This window comes from Calidris pugnax, unplaced genomic scaffold (genome assembly GCF_001431845.1).
Source record: "Calidris pugnax isolate Ruff unplaced genomic scaffold, ASM143184v1 scaffold103, whole genome shotgun sequence".
Classification (NCBI taxonomy): Eukaryota; Metazoa; Chordata; class Aves; order Charadriiformes; family Scolopacidae; genus Calidris; species Calidris pugnax.
In genome coordinates, this window is record NW_015090990.1 from 11,781,815 (window position 1) to 11,804,257 (window position 22,443).

The window sequence follows — 22,443 nt, forward strand, 5'->3', positions numbered from 1 at the left end:
TCAGGAGAACAGGAGCAATACAAACATACATTGTATTTCCCAAAACTATTTTTACAAGATTCACATATTTTTCACCAAAACTTTTCCAGAGCCAGGTGTTTTCTGTGTATTTGGTAAATCTCAGTGACTTTCTCTTGCATTGAGTTCCAATGCCTACAATCTGCTGTGTCAAGAAATATTTTTGTTTAAATGTAGCTCTGTGCAACTCAATTTTGTAAGACCTTTACCACACCCCAAGTTAACTCTCTGTTGCCCAGTCATTATGTGCATGGAAAACATTCCATTCCTTTGAGCATCCTTTTTGCCCTTCTCAGTTCTACCATAATGTAACCAATTCAATCAAGTATTTTGAAGACACAGACAGGGACAATATACAATACTCAGGGTGGATCAGTACTGAACTCTGAGCTGAGGTTTTCACGAAATCACTATTATAAACCCGAGATCTTACTCCCAAGTGTTAATGGCCAACTCATAGCATATTACTTTCTATGTGAAGTTTCCCTTTATATTTCTCTAGATAGAACTTCACCAACAATTTATTGTCTGGCTTCTCAGTCTCATGAAGGTCTTTCACAATGCTTTGTTTTTTTCTTTGGAGAACTTCACCATTAGCAAACTTCCTCAGCTCCCTTACCTCACAAATATCTTCTTGGCATGCAAAGATCCTCTTATGCCAATTTAGTTTTCTTAAAAATCTTTGCCAAGTGGTTTTGTGAAAACCCTTTTGGTAATTCAAAATATGTCAATTAAAAAATCCTTATTCGCATGTTTGTTGACCCCTACAAAGAATTTTGTAAAGAAGGATTTATCTTTAGAAAGGAATTGTGTTGACAATTTACAGGTGGTTTACAGTATGAGGTATCCTCTTATACTACTCTTATTGAGGTTTCTATTAATTTTCCTGGCAAAAATATGCCACCTAAAAGCTTACATTCTCCATGGAATGGGTTTTAAAAACTTGCATCACATTTGCCACCTTTGAGTACCCAGGTACAAAAGCAGTTTTTTATGAGCTGTTACAGATTATCGTCAGTAATTCAACAACTTCACCCTTGAATTCTCTTACATTTCTTGTTACCTGAAACTCTCCCTGTCCGGGTACCATGGATTCTTTTGGTGCCTTCTGGGAACTGAACTAGACTACTAAGAGACATCAAAGTAGGCATAGCAGGCAAGGAGAAAAAAAAATAAATTAGCAAGTGCATCAGAATTCCTTTGGTGAAACTGAAGTTCTGGTTATTTTAAAAGATCTCTTTACACATAGCAGACAGCACAAACCAGAATTTGTGAGCCTCAAATAAAGTGCACTGATCCTGTCAAGAGGTAAATTGCTGTAAACAGAAAGGTTAGATATCATTTCTAAGCCTTTTGTTTAAATGAGGTGACACTACATTGCAAGAAAAGCTGCTTTCTGTGATGTTGGAAATTCAGAATATTTGTATTAGTTTTTGCCCAAGTGCAATCTCCAGTTTACAAATCTGGGTAAACCCTGATGCACTGGAAGATTTCAGTGCTTGCCTAGTATCCAGAGCTAAACTGTGATTACACATCTGACCTAGTTATAATGCACTGATTTATATTTGCCGTTTCTATCTAATGACCTAGTTTCTAAGCTTTCATTCTCTTCCTGATCTGCTTAGCTATTGAAGCATGCTAAGCAAGTGAAGTGTCACACACGCTATTTGTACCACTCCAACAAAACTCTATATCTAAAAGCTCTGTCTTCTCATAACAGCAGCATAACCTTAAACAGGAGTAAGGTTTAAAATTGTGACCGAGAATTTATGCTCTTAGTTCAGTTACCTTTAATCATGATGTAACTCATGGGTCAAATCTAGAGTTGTCCTTTAGACAAACATTTGTAAACAGAATATTGTTATGTTTAACTTAATCATTGGGCTTTAGCAAACTTCTGAAAAAAACCCACTAAGTGGCCCTGTGGCATACTGTGTTGTTTTACTCTGATAAAGCAAAATTTTAAACCATACGTGGAACAAACTGGTAATATAATACTCTGACAATCAAAGGGAGAAAACAGTGGTATATATGAAATACCAATGTAGGAGCAGCATCTAAATTAAATTACAGGATTATTTTAAACTGTTGGACAACACTCTTTTGTGTGCCATGATGATGATGATAGCGATAATGATGTAACAGCAACAAATATCCTGCAGATCAAATCTTTTCAACATCCTTCTTGATCACAAGGCCTACATGAACTCCTCCTGTGTTTGAGCTCCAGTCGTCAGGAAAGCTGAGCACATTGCAACTGTAGGGAATGACCATTTGCTAAAGTTTATCATAAATTCTGCCATATATACACAGCCTCCCACCATAACGGTATGTATTACAGTGACTAAAAGAGTGGCAGAACTGAATATACATACTCAACAGAGCACATATTTAAAATGCTCAGCATAAAATCAGAAACATTAACACGGTGATGCAATACTTGGCACATTGGCCAATAAAAACTAGCAAGATTCTGTTCTCTCCATGTTTGTGCTGCTTTTGTCCCAACAGGGAATGTATTTCTCATTTGGCTAATGCTACATGTCATTTACCGTTCAAATCAATGCTACGTTGTTATACATTTCCTTGCTTATTTTGTATGACCAAGAACACTTGAGACAGCTCTACTGATGGAGTTCTACCTAAAGGACATTGTAGCGATGTGGGTCTCTGTCTCTTTTCCCAGGTAACAAGTGACAGGACAAGAGGAAATGTCCTCAAGTTGCACCAGGGGAGGCTTAGATTGGATATTAGGAAAAATTGCTTCTCCATAAGGGCTATCAAGCATTGGAACAGGCTGCCCAGGGAAGTGGCTGAGTCACCATCTGTGGAGGTATTTAAAAGAAGTGTAGATGTGGTGCTTAGGGACATGGTTTAGTGGTTAACTTGGTAGTGTTAGGTTATTGGACTCAATGATCTTAAGGGTCTTTTCAACCTAATGGTTCTATGATTCTATGATGTGCACAACTTCCTTTTCTTGTGGGAATGCCGTCAATGCTCTCTGCATATCAGCCTTCCTTGAGTAGCACAGAGCATGTCCCCACAGAGATGTATTTCTGTAGGGTGAGCCTGCAGTTCTCTAAACACCACCTCTACACACCTCTATCTCTATGCTCATCAGAACATTTTGGGGCTTGAAAAAAAAAACAAACAGGCAGATGTAAATGGCCAATAACCAAGCCAGGGGAGGGCTTCTGTCAGATTCCCAGCAGCTGATTCAGAGGCTTGTGCAAATGCTAAATTAGTACAGAAAGAATAATTAATTTACAACACTATGGAGTTTTTTTACTATGATCCTGTGGTCTAGCAGAGGATTGCTTAATCACATTTTGTTGTTTAACAGCTCTCGTAACATACTTACACATAACACATTTGCACAGAGCATGAAATCTGGATCTCATTGAAATCAAACTCAACCACACCCAGGGTGCAATGAGTCCATGATTTCCCTTTTTTTTTTTTTTTTCCTTTTTCAAATTCTGATATCTTTCCCCAAGTGCAGAAAGACATAAGCATCCACTAAGAAAGAATTCAGACCACAGGGACTAATATCTCCCTTCCCTTCCACATGGTTCCCAAAATACAATAATAACATTGTACTCTGAAGGTAAATGTTTCTGAATGCAACTTCTCACTGTGTTTTTCTCTCCCCCTCTTGATCAATTTGGCAGCAAGTTCCAGCTTACCCAAGGAAATCAGTAGCTGTGATAGCTGTGACCTACACACTGCTAGTCAGCAGAAACAGCCTGGAGGCATTTTAAAACAAAATAAAACTCTTGCTGTAATTCACTTGCTAACATGTCAGATACTACAGCTATTCATGAAGAGTTGTTGAAATAACAGTGAGCACTTGAAAAATAAAAAAGGAAAAAGACACCTTTGGATTTTACACTACTTCATTTTTAGTACAAGACAACTAAAAGGACACCATGTGCTGGGAACAAACTTTTATGTTGTAAAAGAGGTGAAATATTAATAAAATCAACTTCCTCATTTCCCTTTCAGAAATTAAGCTTCAGCTAATTTTATTTTTGTAAATTCCCCATTATTTCTGTTAACAGCTGCAGGGCTGGAGTCCTGGACTTGGGAGACTGATTTTCTGTCTCTGGCCACTAGCAGTTGGGCTTCTCTCCCTATGTCCCGTCCTATGGCATAATCCAGAACCACTTGTGCTACTCTCTTGCATGTCCCCCTTTTAAAATAAAGCTTGAACAGAACAATGAAAAAGATGATGATTCTCCCTATGTGCCTGTATTTACAATCACACAGAATACTGCAAGCGATGTCTGCAGCAATTTGCAGATTTGTTTTAGGCCAGAAGGAATCACCACATCTGATTCGTGACACAGTTTCATTCAATTGAGAGTTTCAGCCTTTTCTATTATGAAGTCCGATTTGTGGTCAACCAGAGCTTAAATTTGGGGAAAAAACTTAAACAGGTTGATGTAAAACTTTCCCACTAAGTTAACTTACATCACTGAGAAGCAATGCTTACCATGTCTATTATAAACTGCTTGATCTAGTTGTCCTTCTCTATTAAAGGTCACCTTAATCTCAGATACCTTCTGAATGTGTAGGCACTATACACTACAATCAGATCACCTCTTAACCTTCTCTTTGATAAGCTAAGTTCCTTGAGCCTCTCACTATAAAAGCCTTCATTCATTTGGTAGGCTTTCTCTGACTCCTTTTCATATTTTCAGTATGCCATTGAAACATAGGTACAAAAAAGTTTGAACAATATGCTCAAATATACTTTCTCTTTAGCTACTTCATTATACCTTGTTTTTTGTTTTAACAAGAAATCCATTAGTCTTCTTGCCTCAGCATTGACTTTGGAAGCACAGCCCTAAATCTTTACTGACATGCCCATTTATCCATTTTGTGTGTTAGCATGAATAATTTCACCATCACATGTTCTTCTCTATCTTGGGATATATTCTGACCCAGCCTGGGAGATGGAGCTGGCTGAAATAGCACCAAACTGGGAATCTGATGTAGAAGTAGACTGCTTTCAGTCAGGTTTTCACTTAGAAATTTGCAAGACTTTGTTGGACCAAGCTCAGGAGGCCTAGGATAAATCCCAGCCTTCCCAGTAGAATTTTTTTCCTCCTAAACCAGTCCAAAATCATGGTTTAGACCAACATAAGCAAAGGGAAAAACATTCTACATTCTCTTCTGTCCTCCTCCATATTTGCATTTTTCTGGCTTAAATCAAGAAACTCTTGATATTTGAAAAAAAATAAATATCAGGTAAATAATTCTAATCTCTCCCTACCCCTCTCTTCTCCCTGTACAGTGTGATATGATTAAATACAGATATCAAAAGAGAGTTGAGAAAATAACTTTTAATCATTTTTTGCTGTTATTTTTTCAGTGCTGGGAATATTTCCTCTGCCCTTCCTTCCCTTCATCCATGGATATATTTATTGCATGTTAAAAATAATTTCTAGTTTAGAGAATCGTAATTAGGAAAGCCCTAGAAAGAGTGTTCTGAAAATGAAATACCACTGCTGTTTTAGAAATTGTCGTGTAAAAGATTATTAAAATTTAATATTTGATTCCTGTAGAAAGGCTTAACTCGAAAGATAGAATTAGTGAGACACCAAAGCAAAAAAAGAAATCTGAATCTGGTCTCTGTTTCTTATAAGGCTTATTCTCAAGTGAAGATATAAATACATAAAGCATTCTGTCTGTAATGTGAACACCAACAATAGATTTAACCCTTATGGTAGAAAAATGTAAAATTTTCTGCTCCACACAACATTAGATATTTTTGTAGGTGAAATAAACAAGCAGAATGCTACTGAAAAAATACACAAACAGAAAGAAAAAAGATAAACAGAAAGCTACTGGTTTGGGATAAAATAGAATTCCCCCCCACAATCAAATGGAGAATGAGGAAAAAAGCAAGTATCTGAGGTTTAATACCTTTTTTTTTTTTTTACATATATATACAAAACTGAATCAGTTTTAAGTCATCAGAAGGGCTTTTTTAATCCACTCAAATTACTCCTCTACCATAGTACAAGACTTCTTATCTGCAAGATGAACTTTTAGGACCATGACAGACCAAAACTGAGAAAAAGTCAAGTACAAACCTAATGGCTAAACTAATACTCAAGGACTATGAAAATTTTCCTTCTCTTTGCGTCTCTGCCGGCTCACAAGTTTAATTGTACGAGTCACTTTATCTGAGCCTTATATTATTCATTTGTAAAATGGGGATAAAAATATTTGCAACATCACAAAAAGGCTGAAAGGTCTAAATAACATGTTTACAACTCTTCAGAATCATCTGATGGAAAATGTTATATAACTGCTACTCATTATTAAGGCTGCTGTTATTCAGAACACTTGCCTGTGTTCAGCTAAACACAAAAACACTACCAAATACATCTTGCCTCCAGATCCTGCAAAAAATAAAAACATACTACAGTTTGAGATGCTGAAAATCAAACCAATAGCATACTCTGAGAGTGAAGCTATTCTTGTCACACTTACTATTACCATCTGACAGTAAAATAGTCTAGATAGGTAAAATAATATGAAAAATTACCTTCCGATAGAATCCTGCCAGCAGACTCAAGCCTAGGAGTTTGTAGTCAGAAAAGCAGCCTAGATAACATGTGGGGTAAAAAAGACTCACAATTTTTGCTTTCATCTTTGAGATAGTACACAGATATGACCCTTTTCTTCTTAAGGGTCTGCTCTAACTTTTGCTGACAGTTTTCTTGCTTCCAGCCTGCTCCAGGAGACCAACAACACAAAGATGAATGGTATCCCATTAGGTAGATTTGAATTTCCTCTACGTTTCTGAACTGTCCAAAGAGAGGTTAGGGACAATTTCATGGCCTTGATTAATTCTGTGAACAGGAGAGAATAAAGACACAAGAAGCCTAGTCTTCCAAAATGAAATAATATCATTACCTTTCACATACTGAAAAAAGAATCTAGAAAGAGGATAAATTGTATGTATCTATATACATTTGAATATAAATGTATAAAATGGCTGAATATAAATGAGAAGCAGATTAGAACCAAGAATCACTTAAGTACGCTAGATGACAGCTGTCATCTACTCTTCTGAGTAGGTAATGCATAATAGACTTTCTTCAGCTAAAAAATAAGGAATGATTTTTCTGGTTTGGGACTATTTTTTTTTTCATCAGTACCACACACTACACAAACAGCCTTTAAAAAGCTTTTGATTAAAAAGAGCTATATTTGGTCATGAATCCTTAAAGGAACATTCAATTTCTAATTAAATCTGTCTTGAAACTTAAAATAGTATCAAAGTCTGTTGTTTTGGTTTTTTTTTCTCCACACAAAGTAAGGTAGAAACTTGTCTCGTTCTAACAAATACATGAACAAGAAATGCAATCCTCTTTCCTTAGTGTTAACTTGGGGAAGTGGCTGAAGTTCATGGTATCTCCACTGTGAGACCAGACAGAGAAGACCAGTTTGAAAGGCATACATCTTCAAATCAGCCTTGCTCTGGTAGTTGAAATGAGCTGGCCAGTGCTTCAAACCTGTGTATCCTTGGTTTCCAGGTATGCCAAAGACAGATTTCACACTATGACTTTAAGTTGCCATACAGTACTTTTAAATTGTCATAAAATTTACTAAGGCTAGATTAAAAGACCACTAGCTATATCCACATTTGGAAAGAAAGAGTATAAGATTTGATTCTTAGCTCCATTCTTATAATTTATTAATCTATAGCTATTGCAGTAATTCTTAGTTTCTCATGGAACAATCCGATGAAAGTCTAAGGGAGGCCAGGAAAACCAGCCACGTACAACCAGGATGCTGCAAAAGCAGCCACTTCTGTATTCATCAGACACATGGAGAATTTATATTTCTCTAAAGGTGTTCTAGAATTTTGCTTAGGACAAGACTTATAATTAGAAATGAGCATAACCTTTATAAGCACAGTGGTGCAACACATGTGCCCTGTTTGTCTCAAACTACAATTTTGTGACTGCTTGCTTTAAGGGGAGATATTTTCCTCACAGTCAATTTGCAAAACATCCTTCAATGTTCAAACACCTAAAATATTTATGACTAACAATCCTCCCCCTTTAACCAGCTTCCTTTTGCCATGTACATACTACTAACTTGAGAAGCAGCTCAATGCAGATAAAAGCTCCTTAGCTTTTCCCTATGCTGACCAATAAAAGAAATAAATACCATCGTATTGCCAGAGAAACTACCTCCAGGCTTTCAGTAAACCTGTAGCCAAGAAACAGATTTTCTGGAGGACACAGCAAATAGATTTGTATGCAGAAACTGTATTTCTTTACAGAATCAGGGTGATGACCTAATTACTTCTATGCACAATGGTGGAAGTAGTGCAGCAATTTAGGAACCATGCCATGGATGCTGGGCGCCTGTAAAGCAGTAGGGAAAGGCTACTGCACCTCCTGATTTCGGTTTCTCAGCAGTGCATGTCAGTGCACTTGCTCCTTAGAGACAGGGTTTCCTATCTGGCTGCTGGTCTGGAAACTGAAAGGAGGAAGTCTATCTATCCCGTTCCTGTTAGAGAAAATATAGGAAACTTTAAAAAATAATTAATGGTTAAAGCAATTCTCCCTTGAAGCCAGTCTGTGCTATTTTAAGTAAGTTTTTTCTTCCTGAAAATAATACGCATTAAAGACTAGAAACAAGGCAGAAAAGTACTGACTTAGGCTCACCTATTGAACAAAGAGTTGCTGTTTGAAGAGATTCCTGAGAGGAACTAAGGAACCTGCATCTTTATGTTAAAATACCACAAACTGTACAAGCTGTCAAAAATGGATTGATGACACTGTTTTTTGCAGCATTTTTTTTTTCCCCATATCTAACTCTGTGTATCTTAGCAGGTGGTTGCTTCAAGCTCAATCCTTTTTTAAAGTTTCAGCTGAAATGTCTCAAGTATTTTGTAGGAAAAATATACCACCTTAAATAAGCACTTTTCAGGGCCTCCAAAGGCTAAGAAGAATTGTTCCAAAAACCGCTACCAGTTGAAAGAGGTCTCTGCTGGTTTGCATCAAACCCATAGAAAGGGCAAAGGAGCTCTGCAAGCAGGTACAGTGAGAGGAGTCAGAAGAGAAAGCAAAGGCAAGCCACAGAGCAGAGGCCTGTACTGCCAGAATTTGGGCTTTATTATGCAGTTCCTGAACCTCTGCTCTCCTCACCTGTAAAGATTTGGGAAAGCACCACATCTCTTTTGTTCCCTTCACAGGTTGATTCCTCAATATTTTGGGTGATTTTGGCTATGACTTGGAAAACACAAGCTATTATATTAATAATAACTAAAAGTGAAATAGGAATGTTTTTAAGCACTTGACACAGTAATAGAAGGCAAACCTGAAGTGCTTTTTGTGCCTACTTGGCTAACAACAACAAAAAAAAGTTATAAAATGCCTGTAAGAAAAAACAACTTGCCATTTCTTGATTAAAAAAAACCAACCAAAAAACCCACCCAAAACAAAATACCCAGCTACTCCACAACACACCTAAGTTAATTGCTTATATTTCCCTTCTGTGCTGTTAGTTAATGAGGGTAAAGTATAGCTCTCACAAAACTTCACCTACTTTCTACAGCAGAGTATTTCAGAGGGAGAGGAGCAGAGCGGGTCACATCCGTCCAGCACTTTACAAAATGGAAAAGGGGAAATCAGAGCACATGGACAGGCTCCTTCAGTCAAGAGGACCACAGATAACATGTTGGCAACATCCCGTTGGCGGCATCTGTAATTTGCTCCTCCTGTATACAATCCTGAGCTCCAGAGCGTACTTTGGCACTGTGGCAGGGCATTAAGTGGCTGAATTCAGACCCTGCTAAGGAAACAGCAAGCTCCCGAGCTGCGGTGCCGTGCCAAACGCAGAAGAGGCACTTGGCAGAGAGGAGCGAGGGAAGCCGGCAATACAAGTGCCCCACGCTCTTATCTGCAAACCTCCGCTTCTGGCTTGGCTGATTACGGGGCCCTTCAAATGAGAACTAGATGGGCAGCGAACAAAATGAGGGACATAACTGAAAATGCAGAAGAGGAAAGAGCAAATTAGTTCCTCCCAGTAGTTGTCTTGGGGATAGGCCAGCAATACTTAGTCCAGCAAGGCTATTACTGGAGAAGAGACAGAGATTTCTGACTAACTTACTACTCAGCTCCTCTTTCCCTTCCTGTAGCCTATTCCAGCTGGCTCACCTTCACAGGCAGATTTAAAATACTTCTGGTCCACTTTGCAAGGGGGCTGAGGGAACCCTAATATAAAGAATCAGCATAAACCTGACAAATAGACACTGAAGAAGTAACTAGGCCACATTAACCCATGTCTCCTCTAAAATACGAAGGTATGAAACAGCATTTAGAAACCAATCATGGGCTAGTTATATGGAAAATATTTCACTAATGTGAAAGCTCCAAGAGATGCTATAATCTTTGATTACCCCTGAGGCCATAACAAACTCAGAAGGAAGCACATGAATTGCTGATTATTTTCTATGATGATAGAATCTGAGAAGTTGCTGATACTGCTTCTGTGCAGACTGACAGGTCCCTGTGACTAAATTTGAACACGTAGCACTGCTCTCATTTCAGGACAAGGTAGAACGCATTGGAGCTTTGAGATTTTTTTCTGGGGAGTATAGATCCTTTATTGGGAGATGCAGACAGTGATCATTTAGTTTGCTTTGCAAGATAAATCCTGGCTTTCAGCCACTTTACCACATGTATTGTGATAACCTTCCATGATGTGATCACAAAGCATCCTTTTTTCATTCAGTCCACAAGATGGATGACATGAGAAAATGAATCAGGGAAGTGTGGAGAAAGAATGGTACAGAAGGTGAAAGCCAGCAAGTGTAAAATTCAAGATTATATTACATTAAATGCACTGTGGAGACCAAATTAAGATTACTGTGCAATCTTTGATTTCCAGTGACTTTATGCTTGAAGGCTATGACTTGACTTGGAAGGCTTACAGATCTTTAAACATAATCAACATGCAAGATGTTACTTGTTAAGTATCCTAAAGTAATTTTAGCATGCTAAAAAAGGGCTCTCCTTAAACTATACCTTTTCATCCAGCATCCATTGGAGTTACCAATTTGGAAGCTCCTATAATGCTGTCTCACATTCTGCTATAAACATAAATAGCTTAAGTAATATCAGCCAAAAATTTGATTCCAGCTATGCATTTCAGACACAGGGTAAGAGTAACTGAGCAAGAGCTTTTAGGACTTGATGCCAGGACAAATACGCTGTCACCATTGGACCTGCTGCTGCAGCACTTCTGAGAGAGGGTTTGTCCTTCTGTGCATCAATTCAGGTTTAGGCTGTGACAGCCTGATCACGCCTGTCCTGTTCTCACAAAACTATTTGCTGGTGCTGTGAAAAGACCAGGAAAGAAGAAAGCACCTATTCTGCAATACCTCTCTGCTTGAAATCCTTCATTCTGCACTTAGAAGATCCCTTTATGGTTGATCTGTTGAAACAGGGCACCCGTACTGAGAAATAAAGGCATGTATCTAAGGAGTTAATGCAATCATTCTCCAATTAATTTTTCCTATATAATAAGCAAGTAGTCAGGAACAAAGACAAATTTAATTGGGGCGTGAATTGATAAGTATATGCATATATCCACAGCATATTAATGTTTTTAGGAGAAACAGAAGGGAGGCACTTTAAACTAAATCACACAATTCCATCAAGAAAATAAGATATAAGGCATTTCTTTTTAAAAAAATCAGGGTCTGCTCAGAGCTTAACTTCAGAGCACCCCACATGGAAGGAAGCAAGTGATCAGAACACTTTCACAAACTAAATGGGAACACAGATGTTTCATCTGGATCATCATAGATGTTTTCAGAATTGAAAACTGTCAAAGTTAACAATATAAGAAAGGGTTTACCCCAGATTTAAAATGTATTTCCATAAATAAGAGAAGTTATTTTGAAAGCACTGTAGGGGGTGTTCCTTTAAACATGTTTCTAGGTAATATATTTTACCTTGTTTTTCCTGCTCTGGTAGTACCATATCAAGCTCCTAAGCAGAAACTTTTATTTTTCCAGGCCACTGAAATTAAGTTAGAAACCACCTCCTGGCAATGTTTAGAAAACAGTCTGTATCTGACTGCCACTGAAAATGAAGAGGTGGATCCAAAGAAGTTTTCTCTTGAGGCCACATTTCTTTTTGTCACCTTCAGTGAACACATGCAAGCATGAACAGCGGCCCTGGCACATTCTGCAGGGTCCCCTCAGTCCTTCTGAAGGCAAAAAGATTGAGTGCTGCTCACTAGAGGCTTCACTGTCTACAGTCCTTGACAAGTCCTCTTGTAAGTGAAGTGCAGTTTTCTTGATTGATCCATAAAGCAAATGATGGGGTTTTGGGGGGGGAAGAGACAAAAAGCTCTTCCAATATTCTGTTCCTGCACAAGATTAAAAATTAAGGCACTTTGGATGACGCAGACATTACGGGTCAACTGGATTTAGCTTCTACTCACTCAAACCTATTTTCTGGAAAAAGGCTTTTTACAAACTTTTAAATGTTCCCCCCAACACTTTACAGTGAAAAATAAAGAAAAAAGATTATAAATATACAAACATAGAAATCTACATTTTCAAAGGCAGCGCTAAGTCAGAAAGAAAAGAAGTGTATGACAGCTGGCGTTCACTGTGCCCGTCAGTAGATAACTATGAATGATTTAGTTTTCCAATGAGCTTTAAAGTCCATTGTAAGACTGTTAAGGAAAATCAATTCCTGCAAGATAAATGGTGAAGTCTGTGAATTAAAAACAGTAGTGCTGAACCACGGTTCCTAAAAAAAAAGCGTTTAAACATGTGGTGTCTATGGCGCACAGCAGCAAGATTTTATTAAATTATCAAGAATTCCAGGGGAGGAAGTAGACACTGAGTTGACAATATTTGCCAATTACCCCAGGCCTCTTTTTTTATAATACCCATAGAAATTTGGAGAGGAATGACAGGTATGAAGGATAAAAACTCCAGGAATTAGGCAATTGGAATATAACCCAGATAAATGTAAACTAGTGTACATAGGCAAAAGCAATCTAAATGCCCAAATTAATCTGTCTCTAGAGGCTACTGCAACTCAGAAGTTCAATAATACCATCAGTAAGCAATGTTGGTTAACTCTACAATAACAGCATCCCTAAAGAACAGGTTCTCTGAGTTTTTATGTACAGTTCTGTGAAAAAGCTCACCTATAAAAGCAGTGCAACTGGAAAGCAGACAAATCAGTAACAAAGAAAACTCTCAAATGTATTAAAAATAGGATGTAAAATGAATATTAATTATATCATGCCTAGAAGATGAGAATGACACATTGTCTTGTTAAAACTGTATAGAGCTTTGGTCTTGCACTTTAAACATACCTAGATTTTTTTAAACTTTTATCTCTTTGTACACGTGCACGTATGCCCCCCAAGTCTATACACAGGCACATGCCCACATTTCCCTCATAAATGCCCAATTTTCACATACACGTTTTGCAATGAATTAGTAATACTTGCTACTGCTTATAATATGAGTTGGGCTGCTGACATTTGAAAGAAGCTGGCTGATATGTTACCTCATAACTATCCCACAGCACCACATGCCACGGCACAAGGCCTGTCAACAAGATGCATTTCCAAGTCATGAAGAAAAAACCATAAAATCCTCTTGGTGTTTTAACTTCAAACAGAAGGTGAGTTTGCAAAAGGAAACACTTGGCAGTGGTTCAGCTGATCACTGTCTGGCGGTGGTGACACCGCTTCCCTTTACATCCTCCCCCACCCTACAATTACAGTGACAAGTGTGATGCTGTACAGCAGCGGTCACCTACGAACAGATCGTACTCGCTGACTTGGGAGAAATGACCCGGAGCAGTTTCCTTCTTGTTGCTATTAGCCTACTATTTGCCAACTCATTCCATGCTGAATGACCTGAGTGGCAACATGCAAAATACTGGTTTTGTTGTACTAGATACATTTAAGATAATAATTAATTAAACAAATTATAAAGTACGATAGCAAAAAAGCATTTTGATGACATTCAGAACCATTTTATAAGCTGTTAAAGAAGTGAGAACTACAGAGTATTTTGTTATTGCTGCTCTGGTAAACGTGGAAAACTACAGAAGCATTGAGCATTATTTTAGCAATAATATTTTTTATTCAAAAACATAAGATGCTTTACCATAAAATAAAGGTGGTAGGTTCACATTTTTAACATTGGCTGGCTGTGAAATTTCCAAATTTATTGTTATACATAACTAACATGATCTTCCAGTCTGTAATAGACCTAGCTTGATCCACATCAGTGGAGGATCTAGGCCTTACCTGCCATACCTGTTTTGCCATTAGCTTTTGCTTTGTCCTTTTTTGCAGCACATGCCCAGGCAAATGTTCAAAACTATCCTATTCCTCATCAAACCTTTCTTGGGATTTTTTTTTTTTTTCCAGTGTGCAAACACCACCCCAGGCAGACCAAGTTATAGCAGCCTTCCAGTACTTAAAGGGAGCCTACATGAAAGACGGGGAAGGACTCTTTATCATGGAATGTAGTGATAGGATGAGGGGTAATGCTTTTAAACTGGAAGAGGGGAGATTTAGATTAGGTATTAGGAAGAGATTCTGTATCATGAGGGTGGTGAGGCACTGGAACACATTGCCCAGAGAAGTTGTGGATGCCCCATCCCTGGAGGTGTCCAAGGCCAGGCTGGATGTGGCATTGAGCAACCTGGTCTAGTGAAAGGTGTCCCTGCCCATGGCAGGGGGTTTGGAAATTGGTGATCTTTAAGGTCCCTTCCAGTCCAAACCATTCTATGATTCTAAGTCAAAAAAGAATTGGCCTCGTTCACTGGGTTGGGTGGGTAACACTCTTTTGTACAAGGGAACAGCAACCACCATAGCATAGAGAAAAACGGTTCTCTAAAATTGTGACAGCAATGCACTGGTTTTAAGGCAGCTTCAATACTGGATATTAAAACTGTCTTGGAAAGCACACACTGTAACTAAATGTGGAAACACCTTTACTTACTGTGTTAAAATTTGGGAAGAATCCAACAGCAGAGCTACTGTCCACAGGGAAGGACATAAAGGGTTTGATATCCAGGGAAGGCTGCATCATCAAGGTAGGTGTGCGCACAAGGGTGGGAAGTGTAGTAGTGCCTGCCAAGAGCAAACAAAACCAGGAATTCATAGTATTCTCCTTTCCACATCACACATAGCATAGCTATCTCTTCCTGACACAACCGCCAAGAAAAAAAATAATACCGGGAGATAATAAAGTGGTTCTGTAGGAGTTAATATCATTAAAAGAAACCTATTTCCACACACTACAGATGAGGCAGAGCACTTCCCTATGGCCATGGATACTCAGATGCTGAAGAGGAGACATATGGTATATAAATCACACTGGCAGGTAGAATAAATCCTTTCTAAAGCTGAAAAATTCTCCTGTGCCAAAAAGGCCAGGATGGGCGCCCGTGAAAGTCAGATGCTTTTGCAATTGATGCTTGCCTATTAGATCAGCTAGTACAGACAATGCATGCAAGCTGAAATTGGGAGGTTAGTTTCCAAATAGTGAGCTGTGTGTTTATTTCTTCCTCTTCTGACAGCATCTGTAACTACCAGGTGCTGCACAAACATTATTTCATCTAACATTTAAAAAAATGCCTTCTGTTTTACAGTGCAAGGCAAATATTAGAAAACAGTCAACAATTAAATAATCATCTAGCACATAAATGAACACAACTCTTTACATGCAATGCAAACCAGCATTTGGAACCCAGATCTTTCTCTCCAAACAAGAGCTTCCCAGAAATCTGCATGCTGAAATTCTTTCTGTGTGCACTTCAGAATCATTCCCCAGCAAGACCCTGAAGGAATGGGAAGACACAGATGTCCAAGTACTCATTTTTAACTACCTATCTGCACTATTCACATAATAGTGTGCCTAGTACACAGCTTTCAGATATGCCTGTGGGAGAACTTTTTCCTGAAATCATACAAAATAGATTGCAAATAAAATTTCCCTCATTGAAATAAATAAATAAAAAATATCTCAGTTTCTCCTTCCTGGGCTGAATAAATAATTCAACACCGACTGGAGCAGACTCTGAAACACCAGTGTCCCACACCTCTAAAAGAGGGTGAGTCACTCTCTGCCTCTCCTTCCTCTGCCAGAATTTCTCCATAATTGCCTCCTTCTCCCACTCACTGGTGGCCAGCACATCAGCCGGAAACGTAACAGTCCTCTTAGGAGTTTCTCTGTTCTCAAGCATAGCTAACACAAAGCTAAGCTTTTCATCATAGTAGTTGTGTTAGTTTTTAAACTCAGTCAGGACAGAGAAGAAAAAAAAAAAAAAAAAGAAAATAAAAGCAGAAAAGTAAGCAAGCAGTTTTCCCTCTCTTCTCCCATGAAATCAAATAATTTGCATCAACTTGCAAGACACTGGGCAATCCTGAATACCAGTCTTCCATCAAGCCTTTCTCCTTGTTAAGTACATGCAAAATTGAAGGCAGAGTAGAAATTTTCCTCCTTTTCATCTCATCATCTTGCCTCCATGGACACAATTTCAGACTGATCTTATGGTATCTAAGAGGAAGGATGAGTTCAGAAGCCAGATGGGGCTGTATGGATTTTTTGTACAACCAAGCGCTTGTAACTAGCCCTGTGTTCAAATTTTGTAGATGCGGAGAGACAGTCATTTTGATCACAGCTGCAGCACAGTAAACATTACCCTATGAGCAAGCAGATGAATAGCAGGCTATAATCTATTCTCTGTTTTTTTCTATAGGAAAAGTGTGTTGTTTACAGAAAGATGGGTCATCGATAACAATAGAGAGAGAACTGTTGAACACCATCCCAATTAAGTTGCACAATTTGAAAGGAAAAGTATGTGTGCAACACTTTTCCAGAATATTTTCTCCCTTCTCCTACTCCAGTACTTTCCCAAATGTAAGGTTTGTTTCTGTGTAAGCCCATGAAACTCTTGACAGTTGTGCTTAATTAACTGTAAGTCAAAGCTTATTCAAAGTGGAGTCATAAATGACAAAAAGCTAAAGGCTAACATGCCTATAGGTTCTTCTTCATTTCCATAATGAAAAAAATGCACCAATAGGACAGCAATGTGTCAGAGGACTTATCCATAAAGAACATCTTCAACTGCAAAAATAATGACTATTTCACTAGCTGATTTTGAAACAGTAGATTTACCTAATTTGGATTTCAGATTTGTATTCAAACAGCAGCTATGTTGTGTTTGGTTACCTAAAGTCCATAAAGCACCATCATCAATCTAACCTCTGCAAGTTTCTCTTTTAAGTTCATAAGAAATTAAAGATCCATGAAGTTAAAAAAGACCTGCCTTCTCTTTACATATACATACTTCAGTGAAGCTATAGTTACACATTTTAACTAAATTTTACAGAAAAAAAATATAATAGAATAGGGGTAACTTGTAACTGACATTTAAAAACAGAGCTAACCTAGGTTTCTGATACTGTCCTTAACCAAGGTACAGAAAACATTTGCAATAAAAGTTTTAAGAATAAAAGAACATTTAGCATCCTCCTGCAAACAATGCCATATTCTTTGTTCTCCTTGGCTGAGGACAATCATTTCTCGTGACAAAGATATGGAATCTGCCTGCAGTTTTGCAGTCCTTGGTGTTTCTGCTGCCACAGTAATATTCAACCAGTAGACTAGGATATATTTGGAGTCCATACAGAATAAGAAACGTACACACCTATCAGACTGATTAGTGGATGTATTAGTAATAGGAGATTTTTTCAATTCTGTTTGTTATTTTACTACTTCAACTATTGCAAATAAAATACCAGTGACCTTGTTTGACTGAAGTTTGATCTTCAGACCGATCTTTGAAAGACTCTGGAAGAACAATCAGATAAAGATGACCTAAACTACAGGTAGAAACACTTCAGGACAAAATCATGAAATTAAACAGAACAGGGCACAGTTTTACACTGGCATTGCTCCCAAAGGTTAAATAGATTCTCAGCACCACTCCACCAAATCTGTATGCAGACCCGAGCTAAGCAAGAATACTGGCACAAGAAAGATGTAGCTGACAAGCTTCATTATCTTCATAAATTTAACAGATGTTTACCATTTCATTAGCATTTTAATGATAGAGACAACTTACCATGTCAAACGCAGATTGTTTTAACTACTTGTAAATCTTTGGCATAAATATAACAGATCTTCCTTGTAAATTAATTTGCTCATTTCAGCTTCATAATTTTTAAACAGTATTTTACCTTTGTAACTTCAATTTTGACTCCCACAGCAGGGGTTCTCTGTCTACTGGAGATGCAAGCAGCAGACAGTCTTTGCCAAAATGCACTGATCCTCACTGGTCCCTTTTACCCTTGCCCAAGAGAAGGAAAACAGGTTTTCATCTGAGGAGATGACCCAAAATGTCTCCTTTTATTAAGACTTCTTCCTCCTCCTAAACGTATGTATCTCAAAACCACATATGTATCTTTGTGTAACAGGCACTGTTCCTCTTTTACCACGTACATATGGCTTCTCACAACACACTGGGCCACTGGCATTTTTGCAAAGCTTATGAAAGGTTGTCATCTTTACCCAAATCTGATCTGTCCCTAAGGAAAAAAGGCACATAATTAAAAGACTGAGCAATGAAAGCGGTATTTTGGGGAAGTAAAAGTCTTGTATCTGTCACTCCCATGTCAAGACGAGTCCCAGGGGCCAGTGAGGCATGCTTTACCCAGGAGCCAGAAAGAGAGCAGATGACATGGGGACTCAAGGAGGTTCTACCAACAACTCCCCCTGCCACCAACCTCAGCTCTTTTGCAGCTTCACGGAAAAACTACAGAAGCCAAGACTGACAGGATCACAGTTTTGGCAGAGGCAGTCACAGTTAATTTTGGCCATGGTTAACAGTCATGGCTCATCTTTTTCAAGTAAATGCAGTGTCAGGTTCAGTCAAATCTAAGCACACGATTTCTCCCTTTGCACCTTCCTGAAAACTATTTGTGAAAATATTTCTTCTATGATTTTCTCCCTAAGAGCTTTTCTTTATCCCTGAGAAACACAAAAAAGGGTTTAATGCCTTCACATTAATTCCTCTGAGTTGGGTCAATATTAGACCATTACACGAAAAACCCAATTCCATCACAAAACTTACTCATCTAAAACACATTTTATGAACAATTTCAGCATATTTAAAGAAATTAATTACTTTGCAGACTTGAAAGCATGTTCTTCCAAAATCTTCATTAAAAGCAACTATAGAGAAATCTAAATCCATACACAATTCTCTCCCCTTTTTGTATTACCTAAAGATGTTACTAAAACGTTTTAATCCTCTGATCCAAGGAAGCAGTCCACGCTCAGAACAAAAGCAGTGGAAGAGTAACTGAAGTGCTATTAGGACTGAGTAAAAGTATCTGGTTGACAAATTTTTGTGAACTGGAAAATCAACATCCATCACAGGTTGCCTTTGCTTTAACTTGTATTTGGGAAAACTTCAAAGGGACCTCATTTGAGCTACTTACACCCACCACTACTTAGGCACTTACACTGAGAGTTTTCAGATTATGGACAGGCTGTGCTGGCTTTTTCGTCCCTGAATTATTTGACCATTTTCAGCTATGAGGAACCTTTACTTTCTACCTCAATGCTGAGGAGTCTCATCTGGCCAGGGAACAGTAGCACTATAACTGATGGAATGGATCAGTTCTGGGCTTTCTCCTCCCTTGACATTTTAATGCAGCATTTTTCAGACATTGCTTGAGCTAACAGTATCCCTTTAAGGGTGGATGACAAGTTGTCCCTTTCATTTTGCCCACATTGGCTGAATTCATTATGGACTGAAGCAACACTATGCACAGCCACCCTGCCTTTAGACCTCACACTGTCATCTCCATTTACAGCATCTTCCTTCGGAGCTCCAGAAGACGGAAGACCAGACTGGACATATTTGAAACAGCTCCCTGGAACGATTACGCGGTAATTCTGCATGAGTTTTTTTCTGGGATCCTACAGTTTCAGTACAGCTTATTATTGTCAGTGGAAGTTTTGAACATTGTCAGAAATATGTGGCCCAAAACCAGTTTTATAAACAGGTTAGAGCAAGAGGCAGTACCTAGGCTTTTATATTGAATAAAAATCTCTTCAGCTCTGTTGTCTATGCCTTGCAAAAAACCAAGAGACCCAAAAAACCCACCACCACCAAAAAACCCCCCAACTTGCACAAGATTTTCCTACACTTGCTTATATGCAGCTTCATGGGAAGACTGGCACAATGAAATTATGTTTCAAAAAAACCTCCCACCTAACTACAGAAATGCATATAATAAAACAATAGCTTTCTTCCCTTATATCTGATGTCCCTATTGCATCACACCCCAGATCCATCTGCTTTCACTATCAATTTTTTCCCCATAAAAGACAGGTAAAAATCAATCACTTGCAAGTCATTACATTTTGTAGTTTAAGTATTCATATAACATGAGCCTCTGAGATCTCTCTCAATACTTTATATAAATATTAATCTTTTTTCCTTCTCAGTATGATCAGTTTACAGGATCCAGAAATTTTTTAATTTTGTTTGTTTAGTTACAGCTATACATGGGTATTAGAGAATGTCACGTGTTTCTGTTGCTGCCTAAGATAAACTGCTAAAACCAAGTTAAGTGCAAGTAAAATAATTCTGAGCTTCTGACAGCAAGTGTTGATACGAAAACACTTTAGAAAAAGCTATTCTAAAAGTATTGCATTAATAACACTCACGGAGGTGAACTTTAAGATGTTCTCCCCTCTTAAATAAAAAGCAATATGAATTAGCACAGCATTTTAGTAGATTATTGTTTTTGCAGGATTCGCTTAGCAGAACAAACATTTGTTCTCTATAATATGGTATTATCATAAGTGAGATTTATGATACCCATAGGGACTCCAGTTTGTCAAAAGTAAAGTAGTCAAGGAGAGGCAAGACCATTACTTCAACAGATTTTCTCAAATGGCAAATCAACATGATCCTAAGAGATAACTCACTATCCAGGCAACTTATTTTTAAAAAGTAACTTGAAACAGCATACATGAGGCATGGCACAGCCCCAGGATGACAATAGGAAAAACGCTAACAACTTCTGTGCCCCCAGGGCCCCATACAAACTAACTCACTAATGAAAGAGGATGCAGCTCCTTTGGGAGTTGATATGATTACCATCAGAGATACATACACATCTTTTAAAACTTGGAGAGTGCACTGAATTCATAGCTCTTAAACATTATTCAGATATCAATGAAGCCGTCAGACTTCATTGACTTACTTACGGATTTAAAAAGCACAAATTATACACGACCATCTATGTTTGGCAAATAAAAATGGGCAAATCTTCGAAAGCTGTGGTTTTTTCCAAAAGCCACAAGGAAAGGCAGCAAGAACTGGTGTAGAGCTTATGGCTATTCAACAGCACTAAGCAAGAACTGCTCTGTGTAACACTCATAAGACAAGTGATAAGAAAGCACCGGTCCAGGTCTAGCCTTCCGTAGCAACATGGATAAAAAATGACATGCCAAATATTTTGCACTTTATTCTGAATTTATTTTTCCAGTAGATGTTTCAGCAAACCCAGAGACATCTGATGCAACTTCACTGCAACTTACAAATTATCTATATATTGTATAGTTTAAGCTCTTTGTGCTTAAGAATGACTTATCTAAAAAACATGTTAGATTATGAAAATAATTCACTCCCTACAAATTAAAACATGATTTTCAGTATGCTTGAGCATGAAGTTAGTATTTCCATTATTATCCATCTAGAAATAAATGTTCTATGAGGACATATTCTCCCTTTGTATAAAATCAGATACCGTGAAATGAGGTATTTCTACATTGCAAATACATGTTGGATTCCACCAACTAGGTCAATACCAAAAATAAATTGAAATCTGGTGCTGCTGAAATGAATGGAAGCTCTGGCATTTAATCAATCCAAAATGTCAACCATCACTTACTTACCTAATTTTAATAATTATATATAGCTCATTTACAATCAGAAAAGAATTATAGCTATATATTGCATATATTTAACATAATAATTTTAAAATTAAAAACATAAACCTACTTGTACTTACAAGTAAGCAAATCTTCATTAGATCAGGCCCTTCCTTATTGAAAATTAGGGGCTGACTTGGAATTACTGTAAATTCAATGAACTGTCAATATTCCTCTGCCTATCTAATTGTTTTTCATCTCCAATGTCTTATGATCGAAGAATGTTTGTTTCAAAAAATAAAAACATAAACTATAGATCATAAATACTATGCATATAACTTGATATGAAACAATAAGGGAAAAGCTGCTATTGAAAATCCCTATTATAATAATATTAATATCCAAACGAACTGTGTCAGTATTTATTTCCTTAATCTCTACAT

At 37.8% G+C, this 22,443-nt stretch overlaps 1 protein-coding gene across 8 annotated transcripts in view; it reads right to left on the reverse strand.

Moving 5' to 3' along the window:
* ZNF385B (zinc finger protein 385B) overlaps nucleotides 1–22,443 on the reverse strand; it is a 175,372-nt gene that overhangs the window by 42,926 nt on the left and 110,003 nt on the right. For all 8 annotated transcript variants that reach the window (XM_014954203.1, XM_014954204.1, XM_014954202.1 and 5 more), the window contains one exon: nucleotides 15,044–15,174. In XM_014954203.1, the coding sequence (XP_014809689.1) occupies nucleotides 15,044–15,174 (131 nt within the window). The remainder of the gene's footprint in view (nucleotides 1–15,043; nucleotides 15,175–22,443) is intronic.